This window comes from Myotis daubentonii, chromosome 9 (assembly GCF_963259705.1).
Source record: "Myotis daubentonii chromosome 9, mMyoDau2.1, whole genome shotgun sequence".
NCBI lineage: Eukaryota > Metazoa > Chordata > Mammalia > Chiroptera > Vespertilionidae > Myotis > Myotis daubentonii.
The window spans coordinates 75,598,444-75,625,990 of record NC_081848.1 but is presented as its reverse complement, the minus strand read 5'-3'; the positions used below and the strand labels follow the sequence as shown (position 1 = coordinate 75,625,990).

Below are 27,547 nucleotides of genomic sequence, written 5' to 3'. Positions count from 1 at the left end.
TACATGTGTGTAGGGTGGAATGCTGCTGCTGCTGCGGTGGCCCAACCTCCTGAAGGAAGTCATGATAGTGGTCGCCACCAGTGACAGCTCTGCCCCGTCCAAGCCACACCAGACTGGTGTGTACAGATGTCTCTGTGCCTTTTTAGAATCTGAGGCTGGTCTACTGCAAAGACCTTTTGTTAGAAGCGAGGAGATCAAGCATTTGCAAGATTCCCGAGCATGAAAAAAATCTGACGACAAGAGAACTCTTTTCTAACTTCATGCTGTCTACCGGTTTATTTTTTAGTCCCCTCTCTACATGCTTCCCAGAAAAGAACGATAAACTAAGGATGGTGGTCAGATTTGAGATTTAGCCAGGTCTGAAACTTTCCTGCGGGCAAATTTAGAAAGAAATATGAAAAAGTGACTATGGATATACATGTAAATCTAGTCTTTAAAACATTTTCCCCTAAATTGAATTGATGACAAAAATTTTAAAAATAATGTTCGTTGTGAAAAATTCAAATGATATAAGAATGAATAAAATAGAAAATGACGAGACCTTCTTACCAGCACCAATTCTATTTTCTAAGTAGTGGACAAGGTTAAGACTTTAGTGCATGTCCTTCAGAATCTCTGTATTTTCAGGCACACTCAAACATGAACAAATTTGCATAAAGGAGCTATATGCTATTGCTATATGCTATTGTTGCTCTGTTCTCTGCTTTGTCATGTGGGCATCTTGCTGGAATGTTGATGCATATCGAAATTGCACGTATACATCAATACATATAGAAATGTTAAATTTCTGTCTTGTATTCCATTCTATACTGGACCGTAGTTTAATAATGATCTATTGGTGATTATTTGTACTGTTTCCTATTTTTAAAGTAACGACTTTTAAAAACAAATCTTTCTTTCTATCTCCACGTATGTGGGAATAACCTATGGAATGTTTATTTCCACAAGAATAACATGTGGGAATGTTTCTATAGCATAACTTTCTAAAAGCAGCTATATTGCACCAAAGACAATACGTATCTAAGCTTTTTATAGGCATTGCTAAGTTTTCCGCTGGAGATATTGCACCAATGTATGTGCCTCCCTAAAACGTCTGAAGATGTTTTCATTTCCCCATGCCTTAATTAAAGCTGAGTAATATCAATATTCTTAATCTTTGCTAATTATATAGATAAAAATATCTCATTAGCTCTTAAAAGTTCTATCTTCTTTTAAAAGTAATACATGGTAATTTTAGGAAAAGTAAAAAATCATAGGTGAGGATAAAAAAAACCCCAAAATATCTATAGCTTCCAAAGACCGCTACTATTAGCATTTTGGTGAATATTTCCTAAAAACAAGAATAACAACTCCCCCCCTCCCCACCTTCTTGCTTCTAGTTTGAAAAAACTTTTAGAAGTTGAGTTGAAAAACAATCTAATAAATACATTTGCTTTGGACCTCAAGCACTGATAACTGCTTGTTGATGGCACTCTTTCTATGATGGTATTTAGATAAACGTATTATGGTAGACTCTGGTATATCATTACAGGCCAGTGGGAGTCAGCAGAGCAGCAGGGAGGGAGGGAAGATATAGATACAGAGACCCTTCCAACATGCCTGGTGCTTGACTAACTCAACTGTAATTAGCTCCAGAGAGGGTCATTATTATCTTGGAATTCCAGACAACGAGTGCATTCAACAAAGACTCGGAAAGGAAAGGCTAAAGGAATGAAAAGACATGTGGGAATGTGGTCAAACCCACAGGACAGGGTGACCTGACTCAGGATAGAATTTAGGAACATCACTGAAGCATAAACCAATTTGAGGTATTTGTGGGGTTGCTGCTGAAATATTTTTGAGGTTAACGAGACTTGGAAATAGTTTGGAATTTGTTTAGTTCTCACACAATTCTGCATATGGAACAATTTAACAGGATTTTCCCTTTAACCAAGTCTTGGAAATTGGCGTTTAGCTTTTATGAAAAAATCAATCTCTGACGCATAATGCTTACAAGATGAGATGAACTTCCATAGTTTAAAGGAAGACCTAAAAAGAAACTTTGTTGGCTGCAGTCAGGATTAACCCTTGTGCTCCCCTCTCCCGTGCCACCCGTGGCCAAAGTGTGTTCACCTGAGGAGTAGCTTCCATGACCACATCACTTTGGTTAGTTAATTAATTGAGTGGGAGAAGTGTTGCCTGATATAATTGATGGGTCAAGAGTATTCACCCAGGCAAATCTGGGAGAGAAAGATGGTGGTTTGAAAATATGATTGCTGTTTTTCCAATTAGCAGCACTAAAGAATTTTGCAAGTATTGGGCTGATTGGGTCTAGAAAGGATCCAAATAGCATTTTCAGACTTTTTTCCTACAGCACTATTTTTTTAAAAATATATATTTTATTGATTTTTTACAGAGCGGAAGGGAGAGGGATAGAGAGTTAGAAACATCGATGAGAGAGAAACATCGATCAGCTGCCTCCTGCACACCCCCCACTGGGGATGTGCCCGCAACCAAGGTACATGCCCTTGACTGGAATCGAACCTGGGACCTTTCAGTCCGCAGGCCGACGCTCTAGCCACTGAGCCAAACGGGTTAGGGCCCTACAGCACTATTGATGTCTGCACCACAACCCAGATTTGTAGGCTTTCCTGGCATATGAAATGGCCAATGTTTTTTGTTTTTGTTATTACCAGAAGATAAATATTACTCCTACCTCTTGCTACCAGCTATAGAGCTAATGACCATTGCCCGGTAATGACTTTCAGGATGGCAGCCCAATAAACACCTCAGAGTTGCTTATGGTTATATCTGGAACAACTTGAATTTTTCATCTTAAAAGTCCTGTGGAATCTTGGTATGTGCCCACTGTGGTTTATTGCAGGTTTGGAGAATAATGTGGTTTTTGGTTCGAATAAGGACACAGCCTTATAATTTGCAGCAGTGTTCACTAATTAAAACTGTAAGCAAAATTACTATCCATGATTCTTCTTATTAGTTTGCATTCATAAACCTCAAAATTCACTTCATCCTTCAAGTAGTGAGTAATTACTTCCTTTGGGTTAGTAGCTTTATCATCCCTTTATGACCCATTTGGAAGAAATAAACTACCAACCTCTTGGGAGTCTGCTTTAAAAAGCTGGAAATATATTGGCCAGCAAGTGCAATGAGGCTAATGCAATGTGAAAAATATGACTTTTCTCTGGTTTTAGTAGCCAGTTTTTCCTTGCATGTATTCAGCAAGTAACTAGTGAGCACTAAGGTGTACTAGGAAACTTGGGGAGACAGAGATGAATCATTCAAAGATTCTGTCCTCAAGGAACCTACGATTTGGGCGGGAAGCAAATAAGATGGTACATGTGTATATATGATGAACCATGGGTGGTGTGTGCACTTTGGTACACGGTATGGAGACCAGAAGCAGTGTCAGAACAGGAGAGGACTCTGTGCTCTGCTATATGATCAGCATCTAAAGTAGGATATTAAAGTAGGAGGCTTTATAAGTCACTTTTTGGACGAATTAATGAGTGAATATTTGAATGTATTAATTTGTATGTCTGCCGAGTAACCTCCATGGGATATGGACATTTTTTTCCTAATATGACTTGTTTTCATTGTTCCCAGGCACCTCAGCCAGCATGGCTGTCTCTTTGCCACCCACTCTGGGACTCAGTTCGGCCCCAGATGAAATCCAGCACCCACATATTAAATTTTCTGAATGGAAATTTAAGCTGTTCAGGGTGAGATCCTTAGAAAAGGCACCCGAAGAAGCTCACACGGAAAAGAAAGAGTCCTCTGAGGGGAAACTCCCTCTAGAGCAGTCTCCTGCAGTCCTGGACAAGGCTGGTGGTGAGAAGCCGGCCTTGACGCAACCAGCATTGAAGCCTCACCCTAAGTTTTTGAGGAAATTCCGTGACGATGGGAAGGCAAGAGACAAAGCCATCCACCAAGCCAACCTTCGGCATCTCTGCCGCATCTGTGGGAATTCTTTTAAGAGTGGTGAACATAGTAGGAGATATCCAGTCCACGGGCCCGTGGATGGTAAAACCCAAGTCCTTTTACGAAAGAAGGAAAAGAGAGCCACTTCCTGGCCAGACCTCATTGCCAAGGTTTTCCGGATCGATGTGAAGGCAGATGTTGACTCCATCCACCCCACTGAGTTCTGCCATAACTGCTGGAGCGTCATGCACAGGAAGTTCAGCAGCGCCCCATGTGAGGTCTACTTCCCGAGGAATGCAACCATGGAGTGGCACCCCCACACACCGTCCTGTGACATCTGCCACACTCCCCGTCGGGGACTCAAGAGGAAAGGTCGTGAGCCAAACGCGCAGCTCAGCAAAAAACTCAAAACCGTGCTTGACCGAGCAAGACAAGCACGTCAGCGCAAGAAGAGAGCCCAGGCAAGGACCAGTAGCAAGGAAGTGATGAAGCAGATCGCCAACTGCAGTAAGATACATCTTAGTACCAAGCTCCTTGCAGTGGACTTCCCGGCCCACTTTGTGAAATCTATCTCCTGCCAGATTTGTGAACACATTCTGGCCGACCCCGTGGAGACCAACTGTAAGCACGTATTTTGCAGGATCTGCATTCTCAGATGCCTCAAAGTCATGGGCAGCTATTGTCCCTCTTGCAGATATCCCTGCTTCCCAACTGACCTAGAGAGTCCAGTGAAGTCCTTTCTGAGCATCTTGAATTCCCTGATGGTGAAATGTCCAGCGCAAGAGTGCAATGAGGAGGTCAGCTTGGAAAAATATAATCACCATGTAGCAAGCCACAAGGACTCCAAAGAGACTTTTGTGCATATTAATAAAGGAGGCCGGCCCCGCCAGCATCTCCTGTCCCTGACCCGGAGGGCTCAGAAGCACCGTCTCAGGGAGCTCAAGCTACAAGTCAAGGCCTTTGCTGACAAAGAAGAAGGCGGAGATGTCAAGTCCGTGTGCCTGACCTTGTTCCTGCTGGCGCTGAGGGCGAGAAATGAGCACAGACAAGCCGATGAGCTGGAGGCCATCATGCAGGGACGTGGCTCTGGCCTGCAGCCAGCTGTTTGCTTGGCCATCCGCATCAACACCTTCCTCAGCTGTAGTCAGTACCACAAGATGTACAGGACCGTGAAAGCCATCACGGGGAGGCAGATTTTTCAGCCTTTGCACGCCCTTCGCAGCGCCGAGAAGGTCCTTCTGCCGGGCTACCACCCCTTTGAGTGGCAGCCACCTCTGAAGAACGTGTCTTCCAGCACCGACGTGGGCATTATTGATGGGCTGTCTGGACTGTCCTCCTCTGTGGATGATTACCCCGTGGACACCATTGCAAAGCGGTTTCGCTACGATTCAGCGTTGGTGTCTGCTCTGATGGACATGGAAGAAGACATCTTGGAAGGCATGAAAGCCCAAGACCTGGATGACTACCTGAATGGCCCCTTCACCGTGGTGGTGAAGGAGTCTTGTGATGGAATGGGAGATGTGAGCGAGAAGCATGGGAGTGGGCCAGCGGTCCCCGAAAAGGCGGTTCGGTTCTCCTTCACAGTCATGAGGATTACCGTAGCCCACGGCTCACAGGATGTGAAGGTGTTTGAGGAAGCCAAGCCTAACTCTGAACTCTGTTGCAAGCCCTTGTGCCTTATGCTGGCAGATGAGTCCGACCACGAGACCCTGACGGCCATCCTGAGCCCTCTCATTGCCGAGAGGGAGGCCATGAAGAGCAGCGAATTAATGCTGGAGATGGGAGGCATCCTCCGGACGTTCAAGTTCATCTTCAGGGGCACCGGATACGATGAGAAACTCGTCCGCGAAGTGGAAGGCCTGGAGGCTTCTGGCTCCGTCTACATCTGCACCCTTTGTGATGCCACCCGCCTGGAGGCTTCTCAAAACCTTGTCTTCCACTCCATAACCAGAAGCCATGCCGAAAACCTGGAGCGCTATGAGGTCTGGCGATCCAACCCCTACCACGAGTCTGTGGAAGAACTTCGGGATCGGGTGAAAGGGGTCTCGGCCAAGCCCTTCATCGAGACCGTCCCTTCCATAGATGCACTCCACTGTGACATTGGCAATGCGGCCGAGTTCTATAAGATCTTCCAGCTAGAGATCGGGGAGGTGTATAGGAATCCCAACGCCTCCAAGGAGGAGAGGAAAAGGTGGCAGGCCACACTGGACAAGCATCTCCGGAAGAAGATGAACCTCAAACCCATCATGAGGATGAATGGCAACTTTGCCAGGAAGCTCATGACCAAAGAGACTGTGGAGGCCGTTTGTGAGTTAATCCCCTCCGAGGAGAGACACGAAGCTCTGAGGGAGCTGATGGACCTTTATCTGAAGATGAAACCCGTGTGGCGATCGTCATGCCCGGCTAAAGAGTGCCCAGAATCCCTCTGCCAGTATAGTTTCAATTCCCAGCGTTTTGCTGAGCTCCTCTCGACCAAGTTCAAGTATAGATACGAGGGCAAGATCACCAATTATTTTCACAAAACCCTGGCACACGTCCCTGAAATTATTGAGAGGGATGGCTCCATCGGGGCCTGGGCAAGTGAGGGCAATGAGTCTGGCAACAAACTATTCAGGCGCTTCCGGAAAATGAATGCCAGGCAGTCGAAGTGCTACGAAATGGAAGATGTCTTGAAACATCACTGGCTGTATACCTCCAAATACCTCCAGAAGTTTATGAATGCTCATAATGCCTTAAAAAATTCCGGGTTTACCATAAACTCACAGGCAAGTTTAGAGGACCCATTAGGCCTAGAGGACTCTCTGGAAACTCAAGATTCAATGGAATTTTAAGCAGGGCAGCCGCGTATGAGTTGGTTTTGCAAATGAGTTTTCCTTTGGGTTGCGCTGAGGTCTTCTCCTAGCACCCTTCGGTCTCGTGTGCGGGGCTTTACCACTCAAGAGGTGGTAGGTTGGAGAGGCCACCGGGGCTGAAACCATGTCAGGAATGGTAGCTGATGAGCTGATTGCTTGTGCTGTTTAGGGAGTTCAGAGAAGCAACAGGAGAAATCAGTTATTTGAAAAGCTCAATAACTCAGAACAGAAGTAACTGCAGGGGACCAGAGATTAACAAGATATGTGTGTGTCTGTACGCATGAGTGACGTGAAAATCAAAGCCAAGGTTGTCAAAGAAGAATGACCAGAGCAGCCAGGGAAGTAATTTGTCTTGTGGTTTCCATTTCACCCCTCATTTATTATAGTTTGTATTGAGATACAAGTGTTTTCTATATCAATTTTGTAGAATTCTTTATTTTGTAATGTTCACATATCCTGGCTTATTTTACAGGATATGAAAGAGCTTTTCAGATTTCTCTAATAATAATAATAACAATATCTTACATTTGTATGGAACAATGACCCTTACAAAGGATATTTAATGTGTTTTCTCATTTGGGATATACAGAAATACCTTATATCCAGAGAAATGTTTGGAAAATTAAACTTTTCCTAGGTTTAAATGATGTCTCTATTGGAACCTTAAAAGGTTAGGACGTCATCTACTGCCAAGCATTTTTAATTAATGAAGTTTAAAGAATACAGCTGTTAGCTACAGTTAGTTATTGAATCTTTTGGTAATACATGCCTACTTAGCTATCAGGAACCAGGTGTGATTTTTATTTTTACTTTTTAATTTTGATTAATTTAGTCTCCAAATGTGTTGTTCTATAATCTCAGAGCCACAGAGGCTTCTAAAACCTGGGTTTGCTCTCTTAAAAACAGATTTAATAACTTGGTGTACATACCTGCCATATTTTCTATAAATGATACCTGGGTCAATTTTACGAAATCCAGGTTTCCCAGGATCTTTCTCTCTACAATATATTACTCTTTCTTTTTTTTTTTTTTTTAATTAATTTTAGTGAACTTCTGTATGTTTTTAAAAAAATATTTTTATTGATTTCAGAGAGGAAGGGAGAGGGAGAGAGAGATAGAAACATCAATAATGAGAGAGAATCATTGATTGGCTGCCTCCTGCACGCTCCCTACTGGGATCGAACCTGCAACTTGGGCATGTGTCTCCAGGCCGACGCTCTATCCACTGAGCCAAACCAGCTAGGGCATGTGTTACTCTTTCTATCATGATAAGCGTACTGAGATTTTTGTAGCTGGATACCTTTGGACTTCTCCTACTTGCTAAGTTTAGGTACAGCCTGCTCACAGTACAGTGGAAGAGTTAACATTTGGAGGGTGTTTTTATTTTATGGCACTTTTGGAATATTTTTACATTTATTTTGCCTGATTTTTCTGTGGGGTAGACATAGACATTGCTATTATCCCTATTTGATGGAGGGTTAAATGATTTGCCCAAAGTCATAAGGGTAATAGATACCTGACCTGGAATTTGAACTCAGGCCTTTTGTCTCCAAATGCCATGTTCTTTTTACCACAACAATTCACTATTTTTTTTTTTATTAGGCAGGATCAGACTTGCTTAGGACCCACCATTAATCCCTACAGTTCATAATTCTGGGATTATGTTTCTTGGAGGCAGGGATGGAGGGAGCTTTAGGACTTTTGCTAGAAAGTGATGCTAAAGCTCCCAAGAACCTCCAGACTTCTGGTGGTTTCAGTTATTTGGAAACTATTATCAGCATCCCTTAGGAATTTGGGACTTGCCAATTGCTGGCAATTTAGAGCAGGCATGGGATTTTATGTGTAGTGAGTCAAAACGATATGTTAGTCTTAATTAGTTTTTCCTTCTTTTGATTTTATTGTCTGTAAGTGTCACGCTTCATACAAAATATATATCGAGGAGCTTTGTAATTTAGTTGTCAAACATGCATCAGTGACATTTTCCTAAATGATATGCATTTGGTGTTTTTAATGGGGATTGAGCCCAGTATTTTGTCATTTAATAAATATAGCAGTTTTTTTCCTACTTTTTATATATAGAATATATGTAAATCACAATGACATTTGTAATTTAGTCATCAAAACCATATACATATTTCAGTTTTCTTTTTTTCTTGAAAAATGAAAGTTTTACATTTTATAAATAAATGGACTTCTAAGCCACCCATTTTTTTTTTCATCCTGTTGAATGCTTACAGCATGTCTCTGTGCTAATAAACAGCGGAATTCATGCCATCAGCCTACTCTCCAAAGCATGCTGGCACTGGTTTGTGGATTTCCCCCCATTTCCACTGTTACTCAATTGGTGGCACTATAAATACTTTCCAGCATTAAATTCCCCTTTTCTAGCTTTGTAGGAACAATTTTCAATGCATGTGACTAACAGCATGATTTCCAGCACAACCATCCCTATGATCCCTTAATCAGATCACATTTCGATAAACCCCAGGAACATCTGGCCACGGGAATTTCAATATGTAGAAATGCTGCCTGTGGTTGTTTTTGCCCTTGTTGTTGAGACCACAATATTGCAGACCCTGGTTTTATGCTCCACTTTGACTTTTGACAATGCGCATTGTAAATGCAATCACATACTCCAGGGAAATGCAGCACAGTGAATGGAGCATTTCTTTGAAGTATGGGTGGGAGCTTCGCAAGTGCAATGCCTTTTCCTCCTGTGAAACCGATTCTACAAGTTTTCCTTCCAGCCCACCGAGGGGCACTGCAGGGACCAGCGATAATGGCTGATGAAAATGGATGAATGGTCTGTGTGAAGTCAAAAGGCACTTTGGGATGAATAAAAGCGCTCTGAGAAGCAAGAGCAGGAGGAAAAGATGTCTTTTCCTTCCATGTGAACTGGAATTTAGTTTTGCCTCAATTTGTTTTCACAAAATATAGATGAAGATAAAGATTTTGGGTGAGCGTGTGAGTCTTGCATTACATCAAACAGAATTCAAATTCCACACAGCTGGGAGCTAGGATCTGTAAGCACCAGTGGTGGTTTGGAGGAACAAATCACCCCTCGGATGCAATGGTTTTTGATTGCAGATTTGCACGTATCTTCAGTTATTGTATGAGAGAGGGTCTATCCTTTCAAAGCTGAGAGATTTTAAATGAGTGGCTGTTTTGTCCCTATTTTTTTTTCTTTAACTACAGTAATTTACCTCAGATCATTTTTGGTGAGATTTTTTCTTTTTGTGGCATTGTAGTTCACTTTATTTTCTTACAAATAATCACAGTTTGTTTCATGAACTTTGTTTTAGGGAAAGTTAAGGTACCAGGATGAAATGGATTTATTTGATGTGGGGAGACCTATATTTCCATGTCATCTATTTTCAAATTCAATGAAGCATGTGTTTCGATACTTATTTTTATATTTTAATATTTCTACTCATTAATATTATGGTTACTATTAACAATGTTATGTTTAAGTATTTGAAATAAAAGTTTAAAATTTGAAAATAATGGGTATTGTGATCTATTTTCAAGTAATAATATTGAGTCCAACATTTGAAAAATGAAGTTACACCATTTTTCTTCAGGGAAACACAAAATAAATTTGTTGATCTGTAGAATAAAGGACAACAGAATTGTGATAATGAGTATCATTTATCCTAATGCAGAATGAGACAATTTGGTCCTGGATACTTGAGGTGAATAGTTAGCCTTTGAAAATTGTCGGGTTTGCAAATCAGTGGGTTTTAACTCCTTTCAGAATCTGATAAAAATATGGATCTATTCCCTAGAAAATTCACATATTCATAAACTCAACATTTTGGTCGGAGAGGATGACTTGTCCAGGGCTATGCAGACATTGGCAGAACTGAGCTGAAACCCACTCTGCATATGGAGTTCTCACTGGATCCTTTTGGAGTTGGTACTACTCTTCTCTCCATGTTACACTCAAGGTCATGGAAGCTTATTTCAGATAGGAAATGGCCAAGTCACCTCTACACAATTTCCCCTCTGATTACGTCCTCCTCCCCTTAGCACTGCTCAGTCATCTCTCTGTCATCTACAGGAGACATCCTACTCAGAACTGAGAGTCAGCCGGGCTGCCTCAGTAACCATACAGCTTTAAAACACCAAAGTATGCTTGTATTTGTTGGTAAACAGCTTGTGCTCCAAGGCCCCCACTACCCTTCCCTATTCCAGCAGCTCTGCCTCATCCTCCAGAAACCCACAATCCAGCAAGTGGCAGGTTAACACCCAGCACAGCAGGAGCCTTATGGATCCAGCACTAGGCTAGAATCTTCTTCGATTTACTTTACTTTTTTACTAGTATTTCCTTGCCTTGTTTCATTTCCCCCCCCCAACTTTTTTTTGTGGTATAATGGGCAAACAAAATTATATACATATTTAAAGGTGCAACATGATGAGTTGATATATATATGCATTGTAAAATACCACAATCAAGTTAATTAATGCATCCAATACCTCACATACTTATTGTGTGTATGTGTGTGTGTGGTGAGAACACTTAAGATCTGTCTTAACACATTTTAAGTGTATAATATCAGTAACTATAATCACTACCTTGTACACTAGTTCCTCAGAACTAAAACTCATAACTGAAAGTTGGTACTCTTTGGCCAATTATTTGAATATTACCTTTGAATTTAAAAATGAAGTATCTTATCTGGCCAGTGTGGTTCAGTGATTGAATGTCAACCCATGAACCAGGAAGTCATGGTTCAATTCCTGATTTGGGCACATGCCTCGGGTTGCAGGCTCAAACCCCAGTAGGTGGCATACAGGAGGCAGCTGATCAATGATTCTCTCTCATCATTGATGTTTCTATCTCTCCCACCCTTCCTCTTTGAAATAATTTAAAAATAATGAAGTCTTTCCTTACCCTTGAAAACCCAGCTATATTCTATATTGTTCCCGGTACTTTTTCGAACTACTACAGCCTATATTTTAAACAAGTATTTATAGAATGCCTTCTATGAGCAGGCAATGGGTGCTTGGCACTGGAGCTACAGTAACACAGATGGTTATGGCTCACAAAGACTTTGGGGGAGGTGACATCACCAGCAATAAACCCAATAAATGCATGACTACACACTCTAGCTGGCTTCGTGAAGGAAAAGTGCCAGGTGCAATAAAAACACAATATAGCACAATGGGGTTTAATCTGGGGAACCAAATAAACCGCCTAGGAAGGAGGAACCTTTAGGAGGAGGCTGGTAGAATGAGTGGATGGAGACAGGTGAGAGGTGGTGGACTGGAGAACACTTAGACTGTGAGCAGATGCTGAGGCAGGATGTTTTGGAACAAAAGGAAGGGCCTTCCTGTAGGAGCTGACCGAGCGAAGGCGAGGGAGGGGCTAGTGCGTGTGGAGAATCAGGCAGAGGCCTCACTGCACAGGAACAGGTTGATTGGGTCATGACTTTATTTTATTTTTGTTTTAAAGCAACAACAGATTGTTGTTTTTTTTTTTTAAATGTTTTTAAAATTTGATTTTTAGAGAGGAACAGAGAAAGAAACATTGATTGGCTGCCTCCTGCATTTCCCCTTCCCCCCCTGCCCCCCCCCACCCCCCCTCCGGCCCGACTCACTGAGGATCAGGCCTGCCTGGAAACCGAACCAGGGACTCCTTGGTTCATGGGTTCATGCTCAACCACTGAACAACACCGGCCGGGCTAGGTCAAGACTTTCAATCCTACCCCAAATGCAAATGGAAACCATTGAAGAGTTTGAGGCAGACAACTGATACAGTCCACGGCCAGAGAGGAGTGGGATACGAGCAGAATGCATTAGGAAGGTGTTAAGTGTGAGGGGATTTGTCCAAGAGTGAGAAAAGTTATGCCTACACATTTAAATGACGGAGTGGCAACTTCAAACATCTTGACATGTTCTACATGTCCTCCTGCACACATCTGATGCCCTCCGATGACTGTGCCCCACGGGGAGGAGGTGAAGGGAGATTCTGTGGGCGCCTCCCTGGCAGACTCATCCTCTCATGAAGTCAGCATTCCTTCCCCTGACTTGTTTCCTTATTTCTCATGGAAACTTCCTTTTCCTTCTGGCTTTTACCCAATCATTTTCCCCCTGCTGATGGTGACAATGCTGTCTCAAAATACATACTGACTTACTGTTACAAAAAAGGGAAAGTGTTCCTGCATGGATACCCTACTTTAAATTTGTCACCAGTTGCTTGAAGTGTATTTGTTTTCTATCACTTTCCTGCCTTGCCCCCTTGCCTCATTCTCCAGTGAGACTGTAACTTCCCCAAAGATCGGGCTCCACTTTTACATTTCATTTGCAGGTCCCATCATATTTTGCGTAGACCTTGGACTGTCTATAAATGCTTACTGGTGGATACCCCAAAGAGGCTACTCGGCTCTTTATCCTTAAGCTATACATGCTAATCAGCCTTTTAAAAGGAATGTTATTGGTAAGTTTTCCTATCTAGTCTCACAAAATTATGACTTAAATAAATACACATCTACTAGATTGACATCTGGAGAGAGAATGAGGTATTAGTTATTTTAGAAATAAGATCCCTATGTTAGGTGTTTCCTGACAGAAGTAGGTTTGGCAAAAGCTGGCATCATCTATGCTAAATCCCCAGTCAAAAAGCAATATTCTATGCTGTGGTGGAATTTGGTAGCATATAAATTATTTGGAATTCTTGTCACTGGGGATTAGAATGGCTGCCTTTTCTACCTAAATTTACCATGTTATCCATTCTAAAACTGTGTGACCTCTTTTCACTACAAAAGAGAATAAATTTAATCAAGACCTCACCCTATCTTCTGTGCAGTACACTTTTGGTTTTTTGTTTGTTTCCAAGCTCTGTGGGATGAGATAGTTTGAGTGGTAAAGATATTTGGAACACAAGGGATGCATTTCCATATCTCATCTTTCACTTACTAAGGAATCAGAAGGATAGTGAGAAAACAACTACAGAAGTGAGTACATTTCAGTCGATATACAGTGAACTTAATTAAATGGACATTTATTGATCATTAACTAATGTACCAGAAACAGGGTTTGGTATTAAGAATACACACACATATATATGTATAGGCTGTCTCGTGTGTGTGTGTGTGTGTGTGTGTGTGTGTGTGTGTGTGTATCTTAGTGTTATGTTAGACAAAGAATAGGTTGTCCTTACTGGAATATAGATGGAATTCACCAATCAATTTAATTTAATTCAATTCAGTTCAACTGCACTTTAGAAGCCTACAATAGGCCAGGCATAATGCTAAGTACTGGGAATACCAAAATTATAAAGTCACCATTTGAGTTCTCATGAAATTCATAGTTGGTTAAAGTCAGAACTTAGTATACTTAGTATACTTAGTAAATAGTAGTTTACTGGTTTAGGTGTAAGAGTAGAAATCATTAGATGATGCTGAAACAGTATTTAGGAGAGATGATGACATCTGTGTAGTGTGACAATAATTTGAGATACTATTTAATTTAATTAAGATGCTATTCTGTAATTCTGTTACAAAATGAGTTTAAATTTCAGAACATGTCTGCAAATGACATTGCCCTTTTAAATAATATTCTCTAAAGATAATATTTTAAAAGATTTTACTAACTTGGATAAGTAAAATTTTCTTATATTTGAACAATGGATATTAATAAAAACGACCTTAGTATGTGGCTCTTTTGCTATGTTTATTAACACTATATCTTTGTACATGTATTTTACATTTTGATTCTTCCACAGAGAACTAATGAATGAATGACAATATTACTTTTTCTAATCTGTAGACAAATCAAGATAAGAGTTTGTATCTGCCTCTAGAAGGAATAACTCTTTTGAACTCTGTGAAGGATATTTTAGATCTACTAGTAACTTATACCAGTTTCTACTAACAGATAGAAAAGAAATTACCGGGATCCTGAGACTATTAAATAGTATAATTTTGCCTTTCATTGGGTATATAATTGGAGTAAATCAATATAAACAGGAGGCATTTTAATATTTTATTAGTTTCATGTAGATGATAGAAATAACAAAAAATCAGAACAATGGCACAGCAAATTGTTCAAAAGGAATATTCATCAAACAACATTACTGAAACAAAGTTAACATGATTTAATTTATTCAAGTTAATTTTAACATCTAAGACATGGAACTGTTAGGAATAAAAGAACTTGGGTTCCAGGACTTTATCTTTTGTATGGTTCATATTTTTCAAAAATTTGCAATAGTAACTTACATTGTGGACTTTCAATGAAGACTGATGACAAGAGTCTATGGCTTAGGCTCTTGGGTTAAGGTAAAACTCCTTTCCAGAAAAATACTTTGGTGGGGGGGGGAGATATTTGTTTCAAAGGTCATCTAATTATCGATTGATGTCTCTAAGCCTCAAAATTAACCGTCCTTTTAACTTGCATTCTAGAAAGTATTTTATTGAACCTTAACAAGCTCACTGATTTTACAGTTTCACTGGCAGCAAATTCCTCATATTAACTAGACACATACAAAAATTATTTCCCTTTGTTTGAAGTCTTCTACCTGTTAACTATAGGAAATTCTTTAAACTTTTTATCTTTTGGGGAAATAAACAATACGGTCTTTCTCTGTGAGATTTATCCCGTACCCCCTAATTTTTTTAGTGTACTCTCACTCATTTTCTTTTTTTTTTTTCAGAGTACTAAGCATCAGAACTGATTCTTGGAGAGAATCAGTTCAAGTGACTGGCTTTGGTTTATCATTTGTATACCGTATGATGAGGGATCCTTCAAAGAAAGTTCATGCAGATACTTGATAAAAATTTAACTAACTTGAGGATTTTTCCTTTTCTATTTATTCATGCCAATGGAGTCTGTCTATCTATCTATCTATCTATCTATCTATCTATCTATCTATCTATCTATCTTATTATTATTACTAATTCTGCATTTAAGATTCTTTGAAGAAATTCAGATCAGAAATATTCATTTAAGATATCTTTGAGTAAAATATTCTCAATTACTTAGTACTGTATTATAAGTACTTTTTACTGGTACCAAATTTCATCTAACTAAAAGCAAATGCAGACATTTCCAATAAAGGAAAGGATGAATATAATTTCATCATTGCTATGATTCTTTATAATTGGTTTAAAAACTTGATGTACTTGAGTCTGGAAGGTTTTAGTAAAACTAATCAAACAACCTTCTAAGAAAGGATTTCTTGGCAGGAGTAAGAATTTTCCCAGAACCCTTTTTGTGAAGGGATTTCAGTGGAGGCCTTTTTAAGGGGGGAACTTGTTTTGGGGTTTGCAATGCTCTTGCTATCTTCACATGCTCATTGCAGTAATACTTGTTGCTTCCTTCCGACAGCTGGATGAGTGTGCGTTCCGCCAGATCCATGCACTGGGCATGGACCCAGTGCCCATCTCCATGAGAGCAATAGATCATGGCAGGCTTGTTTAGCTCAGTTGAATAAAATGGTACCCAAGTGTTGATATCCACATCACAAGTAGAGCAACATGTAATCCAGTAGCCAGTTACAGACTCATCTTCCTCATCATCTTCATTATAGGTGTCAAATTCATCATCACCATTGAAACTATTTGCTTCTGCACTGAAACAAAATTCTTCTGAGTCTTCGAAGGGCGTGGAGTCCCCTGGGTCTTCTGTTGATGTCTGACTATTGGTGAATGTTTTCTGATCTTCGTTCACATCATCTTCTGCACATTTCAACATGTAGAAATAGTATGTTTCTGAAACAGCTTGTTTATTGTCTCCTGGTATGCCAAGGAAAACAGTTCCATTGCCCATGTTGCTTCCAAACCATATCTTGCTGTGCTTAATATCTGGGGTCCAATCTGGGGTCTCCATCTCTCGAATCTCTATCTTGTTGTCTTCAAAAGAGACGATGTTGCAGACCATTCTTTTTTGATTTTCAAGCTGATAGCCACCCACAATAACAAATTCATCATTGTTTGTCTGAGTCAGGATTGCACTAGAGACAGAGATTCCTCCTGGCAAAACTGTGCAATTCACAGCTGGGCTACCCAGGGGGAGATCAACCCTTATTCTGTATAGGTTGGCAGGGCGGATGTTATTGGCAAGTGAATGTCCTCCTAAAATATAAATGGTATCATTTCTGGCAATGGAGACATGGAAAGATAGCCCATCCTGAAGTTCTGGAAGAATGTATGATGTAGAGCATCCAAACTCAAAATCCACCAAGAAAACATGGGGCAGGCAGTCTGCTACAGTATTCCATTTTTCTGTGGTTCTCTGGGCAGAAGGTATGTATGACCGCCCTCCAAAGACAACACCCATGCTCTTCCCTCGACTATATACCACATCAATGGAATGACCATATCTGGCTTCAGGAACATCTCCTACCAAGTCTTTCTCAGTGCAGCGAAAAGTAACTTTTTTGTTGTTCTTGCACACAACAGACATAACATACATCTTATCTGAAAGCTCATTGTTTGGTGTTTTCCCTCCGTGGATAATGTATTGTTGCCTTTCAGACTCTAAGCCTCCTTTGAATGTGCAAGTGGCTGGGTAGCGAAGAGGAGGAAGGTAGCAGGAATCCTTAGAGAAAACGGCAGGCTTCAATTTGAGATTATTATGTTTTACATCAAAATGAAAAACTCCAGTGGGGCAGGACCTCTTGGGCCAGCCTTTTTGGCCGAAGAAGAAAACTTGTCCATCAAAATTCATTAGTGAGAAGCCTGGTTGAATTAAGGCTGTGTTATTACTGACTGTAACCATCTGAAGTGACATATTTTCTGATTGTGGATAGTTCTTTTATCTGAAAGAATTACAAAAAAAATTAACTTACTAAAACTCTTTCTATAAATAACTGTGTTTAGATCCCCTCACACATGTTTTAAACAAAAGTTCTTCCACAAGCTTGTAGTGGGACTGAATTAGTACAATCCAGGCAGTTAGGTAAGCAAAGAGCCACAGAACCTTCCTGTCTAAATACAATGCAAGCAGCTGGGACACGTTTTAGAATTGGACAAGCCTCCCTTAGATTTCTGGGAATTGTAGTCCTTTTTCTTTAAAACTCACCACTTAACGTCAGAAAGAACTACATTTCCCAGGAATCAGTTCTCTATGAGTTGCATGGCTAAGATAGGGTCCGTTGCTGTTGCTCGGAGGGGAGACTCCTAGGATTTTTTTTTTTTTTTCTGAAGGAGGACGTCAAAAGTGCGAGGTGACTAGATTTGGAGCCAGAGCGGAAATCTAGGGATTGGGAGGTGAGAGTGGCTACCGCAGCCCCAACATCCGGGTCAGGGAAGTCTGCAGCACCGGGAGCGGCTGAAGCCAGCCCTCTGCCCAGGGCTCCCCGGGTGCTGCTCCCGGGGACTCTTAAACTGGCGACGTAGGAGGAAGAAGAGTTGCTCCGGCCTGAGTGGGGTTGCCTGGAAACCGGAGCCTGAAGGACGCCAGGCCGGGTGTCCTTGCAGAGGGCTGCCTGGAAGCGGTGGCGCCCCGCCAGGAATCGCACCCCTGAGAGCATCCTCAGGTGGCCGGGGCTGGGAGCTCAGGGCGGCGCCGAGGTTGGAAAAGCCGTGACTGTTTTGCAGAACAGAAAGGCGAGTCTCAGAATACCTGGAGTGTAGGGTAGAAGCGACCTGATAATGATTTTACCATTCTTGTATTTAGTCATGAAAATATACATTAATTAGACTTTGAGTGAGTGCCACGTCAAAGGCCCTTTGTTTTCTCAACTGCGCTTGCTTTGGGTTTTAGGGTTCTTTTAGCGAAGCAGAGAAGAATCCTAAACCACTATCTCTCTTTCTCCCCCTCCCTCTCACTTCTTCCCATCCCCTCTCCCTTTCCGAAAATAGAGTTAGTGGCTGTTAATTCAGACCTCTCTTTCCAGCCCAAAACGTTTGAAGTAATTCTTTAGTGACCCTGAAGCAGGCATTAAGCCAAAAGGTGCCACAATTATCCAGGATTTAATATTTGTATGACAGTATTTTTTCCAAAGGTATCTGCTAGGTGAAGTAAGCTTGATGAATTTTTATTTTTATATTGTCACCTACCTTAGAGAGATGTCAGGAGCCTTAATGAGAAGCACCTTCCCTGTTTGCTGAGTGAAGTCCTAGGCACTACAAGGAGAAAGGAAACAAAATAACACAGATTCCTTGACTTTTAAGAGTAAATTGTTAATATGCTTCATAAAACAGTGGCTGACAGTAGGACTCTGAAGGCTGACTGGCTGCATTCAACTCATGGCTCTGCCACTAAGTACGTGAATGTGGGCAAGTAATTTGACATCTCTCTGCTTCAGTTTCCTCATCTGTGAAATGGGATAATTATTTTACCTACTTCATAGGTTGGTAAGTCTCGATTAATAAATTAATGCACACATATAAAGGACTTCGAGCAGGACTTTGCACATGGTACATGATAGTTGTTATGATTATACTTGAACTTATCAAAAGGAAGGTTGTTAGTACACAGTTACCTGCTGGTCATGGCCGATCATATTTATAATACTAAGATGATTAGAAGGGCTTTAGGATTCGGGAATCTGGTCAGTAGGTATAGACTGGTAATTATTTTTAGACTAATGAAAATTGGATAAGCATATGTAGTGGAGATGCTGGTGATGGGTTCAATTTAGATCAAAGGAAATATTTCACCCTTCTTGTGACCCTTTCTGTAACCCCTCATTAAATATGCAGACTTGCCGAAACCGGTTTGGCTCAGTGGATAGAGCGTCAGCCTGCGGACTGAGAGGTCCTGGGTTCGATTCCGGTCAAGGGCATGTACCTGGGTTGCGGGCACATTCCCGGTGGGGGATGTGCAAGAGGCAGCTGATCGATGTTTCTCTCTCATCGATGTTTCTAACTCTCTCTATCTCTCTCCCTTCCTCTCTGTGAAAAATCAATAAAATATATTAAAAAAAATGCAGACTTATATTGGATTGTCTGAGTCCAAGTCTGGGCTCTAAAACTAGTTGCTCTAGAACCATCTTGGACAAGTTACTTTCCCCCTGTCTTTTCATATCTGTAAAATGAGGATAATATTAGTATCTATATATTGGTCTTCTAAAAATATACATTTTTATTGATTTCAGAGAGGAAGGGAGAGGGAGAGAGAGATAGAAACATCAATGATGAGAGAGAATCATTGATTGGCTGCCTCCTGCACGACCCCTACTGGGGATCGAGCCCAGTAGGCATGTGCCCTTGACTGGAATCGAACTCGGGACCCTTCAGTCCACAGGCCAGTGCTCTATCCACTGAGCAAAACTGGCTAAGGCTACATTGGGTTGTAAATCCCTGTGTATGTAAATCTCATAGCAGAGTGCCTCGCACATAAGTATTCAGTAAATGTTGATACTATAATTTATTTTTATACCCTCTCCAAAGGTTCCTGGGACTATTTAGGATCTATGGTCAGTCTGAGATGTTTGTGGGGCTTTCTGCCTTGAATTACTTCTGTAGACAGATGTAATTAATTGCTAAATATCCTTTCTACCCATTAGTTTTAGTTGGGAGAGTCCTCAAGGTGAGATCTTTTAATAATCAATCAACCTGTGGGTTATTAAACCAAGTGAGAAATGAATGGTGAATGAGACGGACTGTTGCTAAAGCAAGCTACTCTCTTCCTCAGACCACAGTGGTTTGTAGGTTCAGGAGCTTGCCCTGCTTTTGAAATAACGTGGGCAAGTGTTTTCTTTCTTTGTGGCCTACCCAAGTATACATAAGAGAAGGCATCTGTGCCACTAAGAAAGTGGAAAAGGAACTAAAAGGAAAAACTGTTGACCCTCAATTCCGTAAATGCAAACCCAAAATGATCACACCCAGCATACTGTGCGATGATGGTCACAGAGTTGCCCACTTTTGGGTGGAGGGAGTGCTGAAGCCAAGGCCTGTTTGTTTTAAACACTGATGAAGGCTGTTACTAGGATATAAAGCAGCCCATCCAGGGTGAACACACGCCAAGAACACTTGGTTTTAAGCAGCAAGCTTTAAAAAAACTGTTTTCATTGCAGCCCATTGGCTTCATGGTAAGGTTGTCATAGAGATATCGGCTTCTCATGAGTGAAAACATGATTAACGTAGATGAAACAGAAACATTTTCTTGGGCAAGGCATAAGGAATACTGCCCATTTGTTGTAGCTTAGTTCAGATTCCTAAAGATTTTTGACCTGTTCTCTCTTTGATGCCCTGTCGGCCCACCTCATCATTTCAGGCACCTAAAAACAATGCTCAAGTTTACTTCTGTTAAGATGAATTAACGCCTCTTGTAACAGTTCAGCTATTGGTGTACTTAATGTTAGATTACCCATAACTGAACCGTGACCAGATAACTTAGGTATGTAAAGAATAAACAGGAACATTGAAGGTGTTTTCACATTATTTTGCAATATTTATTTAGTTTTTGAAATTTTGCTTTATTCACTTGAATATGTTTTTACTAGAATAGACTATTGTATATTTTCCATGGTTTTAATATACCTATATTAGTGACATCTTTTCTTGTAAGAGTTTTTAAAAGGTTATACTAGAATTAAAATAACCAACTTTCATTAAATAGGCTGGATAAAACAGGCAGATTTTGAAAAAGAAGACACTGTTCTTCAACCAAAGGAAGTTTCAAAACCAACACATTCAGTATTCTTTTTAAAAGACAGTTCTGTAGGCTCAATAAACTTAAACAATTTTCTCAACCCCATGCGAACGTTTCTCAGCTGGGAGATGTTCATTTGTGCACCGTGAAGCCAGGGCATAGCTGAGAATCAAAAGAGGACTGATGGTGTGAGGTCTGGGCTTGTAGTTTCTTGTGCCTGAATGGACTCTTTTCCTCTCAAAGAAAACCACTGTACTCCAAAGCATGAAAACTTACTCATCAGTGTCACCAATGTTTTTCTGATTGCTCCAAAATAACAGGTGATCTCATGCAACTGCAGTCATTTGGTGCATGAATTAACCATACCTGGTGCTGTTAATCAGGTTTGAGGCATACATTATCTGATTTGTTTGTTTGTTTGTTTGATTTTGTTTTGCTGGCAGTCAAACCAGAATGAGGTCTTCCTTGTGACATTTAGGCCAGAGAAGCATTTATGCGCTAAGATTAATAATGGGCTCTGATGCCACAGGGATTAAATCCTTGCAGCAGCTTGAGACCAGAAGGCCCCAGAGTTTCCAAACTCGACATCATCCCTTCCCCATCTGGACATCCAGTCCACCTGCTAACTAACACGCTGCTGAAGGGTCTTTCCCTTACAGATGACAAACATAGGTGCCCATCTTTCGCCTTTGGTAGAAATGAAGGTTTTGGACCTACCTGAATGCCAGAGGGGCCGCTTCACCCCTCTCTGAGTCTTTGCCGCTAAACCAGGTATTAAATGTCAGCGGGACTTGGGGAAGATTCACTGACTGCCCACTCTGGCCGTGGCAGGCAGAAGGCGGACGGTAAAGAGAGAGTGTGTGTGTGTGTGCGCGCCTGCAGATGTTCAGGCGAACACTGCTCTAACGGGAGTAACTGACTGTGACCTTTTTTTCTTTAGATGGTTGAGGGAGATATCCACAAGGGTGCACCCTCAAGATTTAACTATTTCCTTGCTGGTAAACAATGGACACACAGCCCACTGTTCATCTGTAAAGACAAAGGAAAAATCTGGTTGAAACCTTATTTATATTTTTATTGAAAAAATTTTAGAAAAACACAGAAGAAAATGAATATCATTGCTATGATTTAAATAAATACTATTATGAATCAAATGGGAAATTATTTTTCCTAAAGCAGTGACCATTAATACCATTGTTAATCATTATATATATTTCAGAGAGGGAGGGAGAGAGAGATAGAAACATCAGTGATGAGGGAGAATAATTGATGGGCTGCCTCCTGCATGCCCCACACTGGGGATCAAGCCTGCAACCCGGGCATGTGCCCTGACTAGGAAATGAACCATGACCTCCTGGTTTTTAGCTTGATGCCCAACCACTGAGCCGCACCAGCTGGACCCATTGTCAGTCACTTTGACTTGGAATTGTTCTTTGACAGTTTCATTTTCTCTAATGTAAACCTCAGAAAGGAGTTCTAATTATTGGAGAGCTATTACTAGCTTATATGAGGGAGCGTCTGTGTAATGTTGTACAAGGGAATGATCGAGACGGTGGGCTTTGGAGTCAAGCTGACCTGATTTTCTTTGCTCACTCTGCCATTTCCAGGTGGAGTTACTTAATCTTCAAGCTTCTTTCCCCATCTCTGAAACGGGGATAATAGAAATATTTACATTAAAAGGTTGTTGCAAATGATTAAATGAGATATTGTATTTAGAGTGCCCATCCAACTATGTTGGTAGCCTCTCCCACTCCCACCCCAGAAATTTCACAATCAAAGGAAGAATAAATGAAAGATGGCAAAAGTTGACTTAATTTTTGAATAGAATATTTTTTAGAGCAGTTTTAGGTTCACAGCAAATTGAGTGGAAGTTACAGAGATTCCCATATGCCTCCTGTGTCACTCATGCATAGCCTCCCCTATTATCAACACCCCCACCAGCGGTACTTTTGTTACAATCGAACCTACAGGGACACATCATTATCACCGAGAGTCCATACTTCGCATCAGGTGTGATGTAGTCTGCGGGTTTGGACAAATGAAAAATGACCTGTATCTACAGTTATGGCATCATATAGGATAGGTTCACTACCCTAAAAATATTCTGTGCTCTGTATATTCATACCTCCCTCCTCTTTTTACTGTTCCCATAGTTTTGACTTTTCCAGAACGTTACATGCAGGCATACCTAGGAGTTATTGTGGTTCCAGACTACTGTAATAAAGTGAGTATTGCAATAAAGCGAGTTATGATCATTTTGCTGGTGGAGGGTCTTACCTTCAATTTGCAAAAAAAACCAAAAAACAAACATTTGTGAAGCACAATAAAGTAAAACACAGAAAAATTAGGTATGCTTGTAGTTGGAATCACACAGTACGTAACCTTTTCAGATTGGTTTCTTTACCTTAGTAATATGCATTAAAGGTTCCTGGCTTGATAGGTGTGTGTGTGTGTGTGTGTGTGTGTGTGTGTGTGTGTATCCACTTTCCTACTGAAAGACATCATGGTTGTTTCCAGGTTTGGACATTTATGATTAAAGCTGCTATAAGCATCCATTTGCCTGTTTTTGTGTGGGCATAAGTTTTAGCTCCTTTGGGTAAATACCAAAGAGTGGGATTGATGGATCATATGGTGAGTGTATATTTTGTTTTGTAAGAAAATGCCAAACTGTCTTCCAAAGTGGCTGTGTGACTTTGCATTCCCACCAGCCGTGCACTGGAGTTCCTGCTGCTGCACATTCAGTGTTGTCAGTGTTCTGGGTTTTGGCCATTCGGATGGTTGTATAATGGTATCTCATTGTTTTAATTTGCACTTCCCTGATGACATATTATGTGGAGCATCTTTTCCTGTGCTTATTTGTCATCTGTATATCTTCTTTGTTGAGGTGTCTGTTAAGGTCTTTAGACTTGTCATTTTTTTTGTTTAAAGCAATTAATTAAATATGGCCACCTATTCTTTAAATTGCACTGTTTTATTGTTGAATTTTAAGAGTTTTTTTGTGTTTTGGATAACATTTTATCAGATATGTCTCTTGCAAATATTTTCTCTCAGTCTGTGGCTTGTGTTCTCATTCTCTTCACAGTGTCTCTCAGAGAGCAGAAGTTTTTAACTTTAATGAAGTCTCTCTTATCAATTATTTCTTTCATTGATCATACCTTTAGGGTTGTATCTAAAAAGTTGTCGAGATATCCAAAGTCATCTAGGCTTTCTTCCATGTTTTCTCCTAGGAAATTTATGGTTTGTGTTTTACATTTAGGTCCATGGTCCATTTTAAGTTAATTCTTGTGAAGGGTGTGCTGTCTGTGGTTAGATTATTTTTGTTTTTTGCATGTGGATGTCCAGTTGTTCCAGAATCATTTGTAGAAATACTGTCCATGCTACATTGTATTGCCTCTGCTCCTCTGTCAGAGATCAGTTAACTATGTTTGTGTGGGTCTATTTCTGGGCTGTCTATTCTATTCCATCGATCCATTTGCCTTTTCCTTCACCAATGCCTTAATTATTGTAGCTGACATAATTTAAAACAATTAATTAAGAACTGTTGCATCAAGAAAAATATATACCACCCAGTAAGCCTATCACATAACCATAAAAATGTTCATTTTTTTGCGCTCTAGTCTAATGTTTATCCAAGGTGCCAGTCTACCAAAGTGCTCAGCATAGAAACTAAATGTGAAATAGTAAACAACTTATTGTATGTCCCCTATGAACAGTCATGGGGAGAAATGGGGGGAAAATCACAGACATAGATCTTGCCCTTAAGGAACATGCATGATAGTAGGATGAAGCAACTTTTGATTGTGGATAAAGATGCCCCACATTCTTCCCATACTTACCCTTAAAAGTTCGCCAAGAAATCTCAATTATAGGTTACTCAGCCCATTCTTAAACCTTGAGGCAGAATCAAATTCAAACTCCTCCTGAAATATATTGATTTCTCCTACCTTAAATCCAAGAAACTGTGGACAATTAAAGAATACAAATCAGTGTAATTACAGAATAAAATAATTTTTATTCCACAGGCGACATAAAAGTAATGAGATATACTGACATAGTAATTGAACAAAAAGCAACATAATTGGAGAAAAATAGAATGTCAGAAATGGAAGACAGCTTCAAGTCCAGTCCCTTTATTTTTGCAATCAAACAACTTAACGGCCAGAGAAGTGAAGTAACTTGACCAGGGTGACAGAGCTGCAGGTGTGTGTACCTAGTGGGTTGAGCGGAGGTAGGGGAGAAACGCTGTTCCGTGAACTCATGACAGTGTTAACCAAGAAGCCCAGGGTACCCCTCAAGCATCCCCACCCCTATTTTATAAATGCAGAAACAAATTACATCGTTGCTCAATGAGTTAGCGTTTGAAGTAAGGCTGGTGAACTTTACGTAGCATTTGGATAGGCATAGACAATTTAAGAAATTTTAATAGATGGTTGATTTTTTAAAAATTTTTTTTTATTGATTTCAGAGAGGAAGGGAGTGGGAGAGAGAGAGAAACATCAATGATGAGAGAGAATCATTGATTGTCTGCTTCCTGCACACTCCACACTGGGGACTGAGCCCGCAAACCGGGTGTGTGCCCTGACCGGAATCGAATCATGACCTTCTGGTTCGTAGGTCGACACTCAACCACTGAACTACACTGGCTGGGCTAGGTGGTTGATTTTTAAGAAAATAATATGAATAGAAAAGGAAAGGGAGAAGTCTGGCTTGTTGAGTGAATCCCGCAATAGAGGAGCCACAACCGAAACTGACAAAGAGGAGAAAAGAGGAAGGAAAAGCAAATATATGCACAGAAGCAATCTACAGTTAGTATGATGGATTGTCAAGAGAAGAACATGACAAGTGACTTGTCATTTTTTTGTTTAAAGCAATTAATTAAATATGGCCACCTGACCAGAATCACTTGTATTTGTCTATGTTCCATGTTTTCTGATTTGAGGTGTACTCTTTGCTATAAAGTTAAATGGGGGGAAATTTCATAGGTGTTTTACAGTGGTGTACTAATAAAAATTTCACTTTTAGATGAGGGAGTTTGTGTTCTTAATTTCTACCTTTGAGTATAGAAACCATGTTGGAAAGAAGAAATTTTGTATGTGTGTCTGTGTGTTTGTTTTGTGTACATTGAGGCAAAATTGCAAATTTAAATGCTGAGATTAAGTGGAAGCTGGGGAATCACTGCATTATCTTTAAAGCCCATTTATAATTTCACATTCTTAGGAATTTAGAATTAAAAATAGTTGGGAAATACATCTTTAAAATCTCATTTCTCTTAAGAGAATGTCAAATGAAAAGGTCGATTTTATTTGCAAGATCTGGCATTTTGAAATACTTAGAAATGAACTCCTGCAAGCAGAGTTGATTTAGTTCCGTTGGTCTACACCTGCTCCTAACCCACTGTGCACATTTTGCTTTAAAATAGGCTTTCTGGTGTAAAGTGCTCTACACCGCACTGGGCGCAGGTGGCCGACAGGCTCAGGAAGCTGGAGAGAGGGGGATACCTTTAATCAGGAGTGGATGCCTTCCAGTTATAGTTGTGCAGTACAGATTAAATAAGCGTTAATGGGACATTGCATCCCATGTGAAGGTGGGATTATAATGAGCTAATAAGCCTTTTATAATTTAAACATTATTGCATGATTATAGAGCTGTAAGTTGACCTTATGGGTTCTTTGAAAGGGGCCTTTCAAGAAATGTTCACTCAAACACTGTCATTGTCCATAACTCATTCATGTAGTTGATCATAGTTACGAAGGTAGGAGATCAATTTTGAATATGGTTGATAAATGTATATTGCACATTTTTCTTAATAAATGTGCTAGCCTAGAGGTCAAATGATGTGGGAGTTTTGTTAGGGGATGAAGATAGGGTATTTACTTGTGGTTACCCACAACTCTAAAGTTTTAAAAAAAAAAAAGCAGGTAAAAGAAACAAAAATGGTGGTGAAAAGGTATTCTTCCTGATTTCAGAAACAACGGATTTTCTGAAATTTGTCTTATGGGTGTATCCTTCAGATTCCACATCCAAGGGTGATCTGTTTTTTAAAAAACGACAGGGAGTGAGCAGAGAGAGGAAGTTTGAATGCTTAACTGTTTGCATTTTTCTTTGTTTAATGGAATGCAGAACTGTGTAATTGAAAACAGCCTAATACTCAGTTGACCTGCCTCAGTGAGCCAATGCCAATATGTCTGGATTGACTTAAACAGCTTGGAGGAAGAGTATATTTGGGGGGAAAT

General features: G+C 40.5%; 3 protein-coding genes across 12 annotated transcripts in view; 2 read left to right on the top strand and 1 right to left on the bottom strand.

The window, feature by feature from the left end:
* The first annotated feature begins 3,617 nt into the window (after positions 1–3,617).
* Positions 3,618–6,749, top strand: RAG1 (recombination activating 1). Its single transcript, XM_059711222.1, has one exon. The coding sequence runs from the start codon at positions 3,618–3,620 to the stop codon at positions 6,747–6,749; it is 3,132 nt and encodes a 1,043-aa protein (XP_059567205.1).
* A 9,171-nt stretch (positions 6,750–15,920) lies between these two features.
* On the bottom strand, positions 15,921–17,504 carry RAG2 (recombination activating 2). The gene has a single exon (XM_059711220.1). It carries the CDS (start codon positions 17,502–17,504, stop codon positions 15,921–15,923), a length of 1,584 nt encoding a protein of 527 aa, XP_059567203.1.
* A 354-nt stretch (positions 17,505–17,858) lies between these two features.
* IFTAP (intraflagellar transport associated protein) overlaps positions 17,859–27,547 on the top strand; it is a 61,656-nt gene continuing 51,967 nt past the window's right edge. For 4 of the 10 annotated variants that reach the window (XM_059709634.1, XM_059709633.1, XM_059709632.1 and 1 more), the window contains exon 1: positions 17,859–17,983. The gene's annotated coding sequence lies outside the window, so the exon portion shown is untranslated. Of the gene's footprint in view, positions 17,984–18,765; positions 19,073–27,547 lie in introns of those variants that run through there. The other 6 variants (XM_059709627.1, XM_059709626.1, XM_059709629.1 and 3 more) reach the window with 6 other exon arrangements.

What these genes read in the sequence shown, in the direction of transcription:
- RAG2 (XM_059711220.1), bottom strand. Translation starts at nt 17,504, where the DNA reads ATGTCACTTCAGATGGTTACAGTCAGTAATAACACAGCCTTAATTCAA.
- RAG1 (XM_059711222.1), top strand. Translation starts at nt 3,618, where the DNA reads ATGGCTGTCTCTTTGCCACCCACTCTGGGACTCAGTTCGGCCCCAGAT.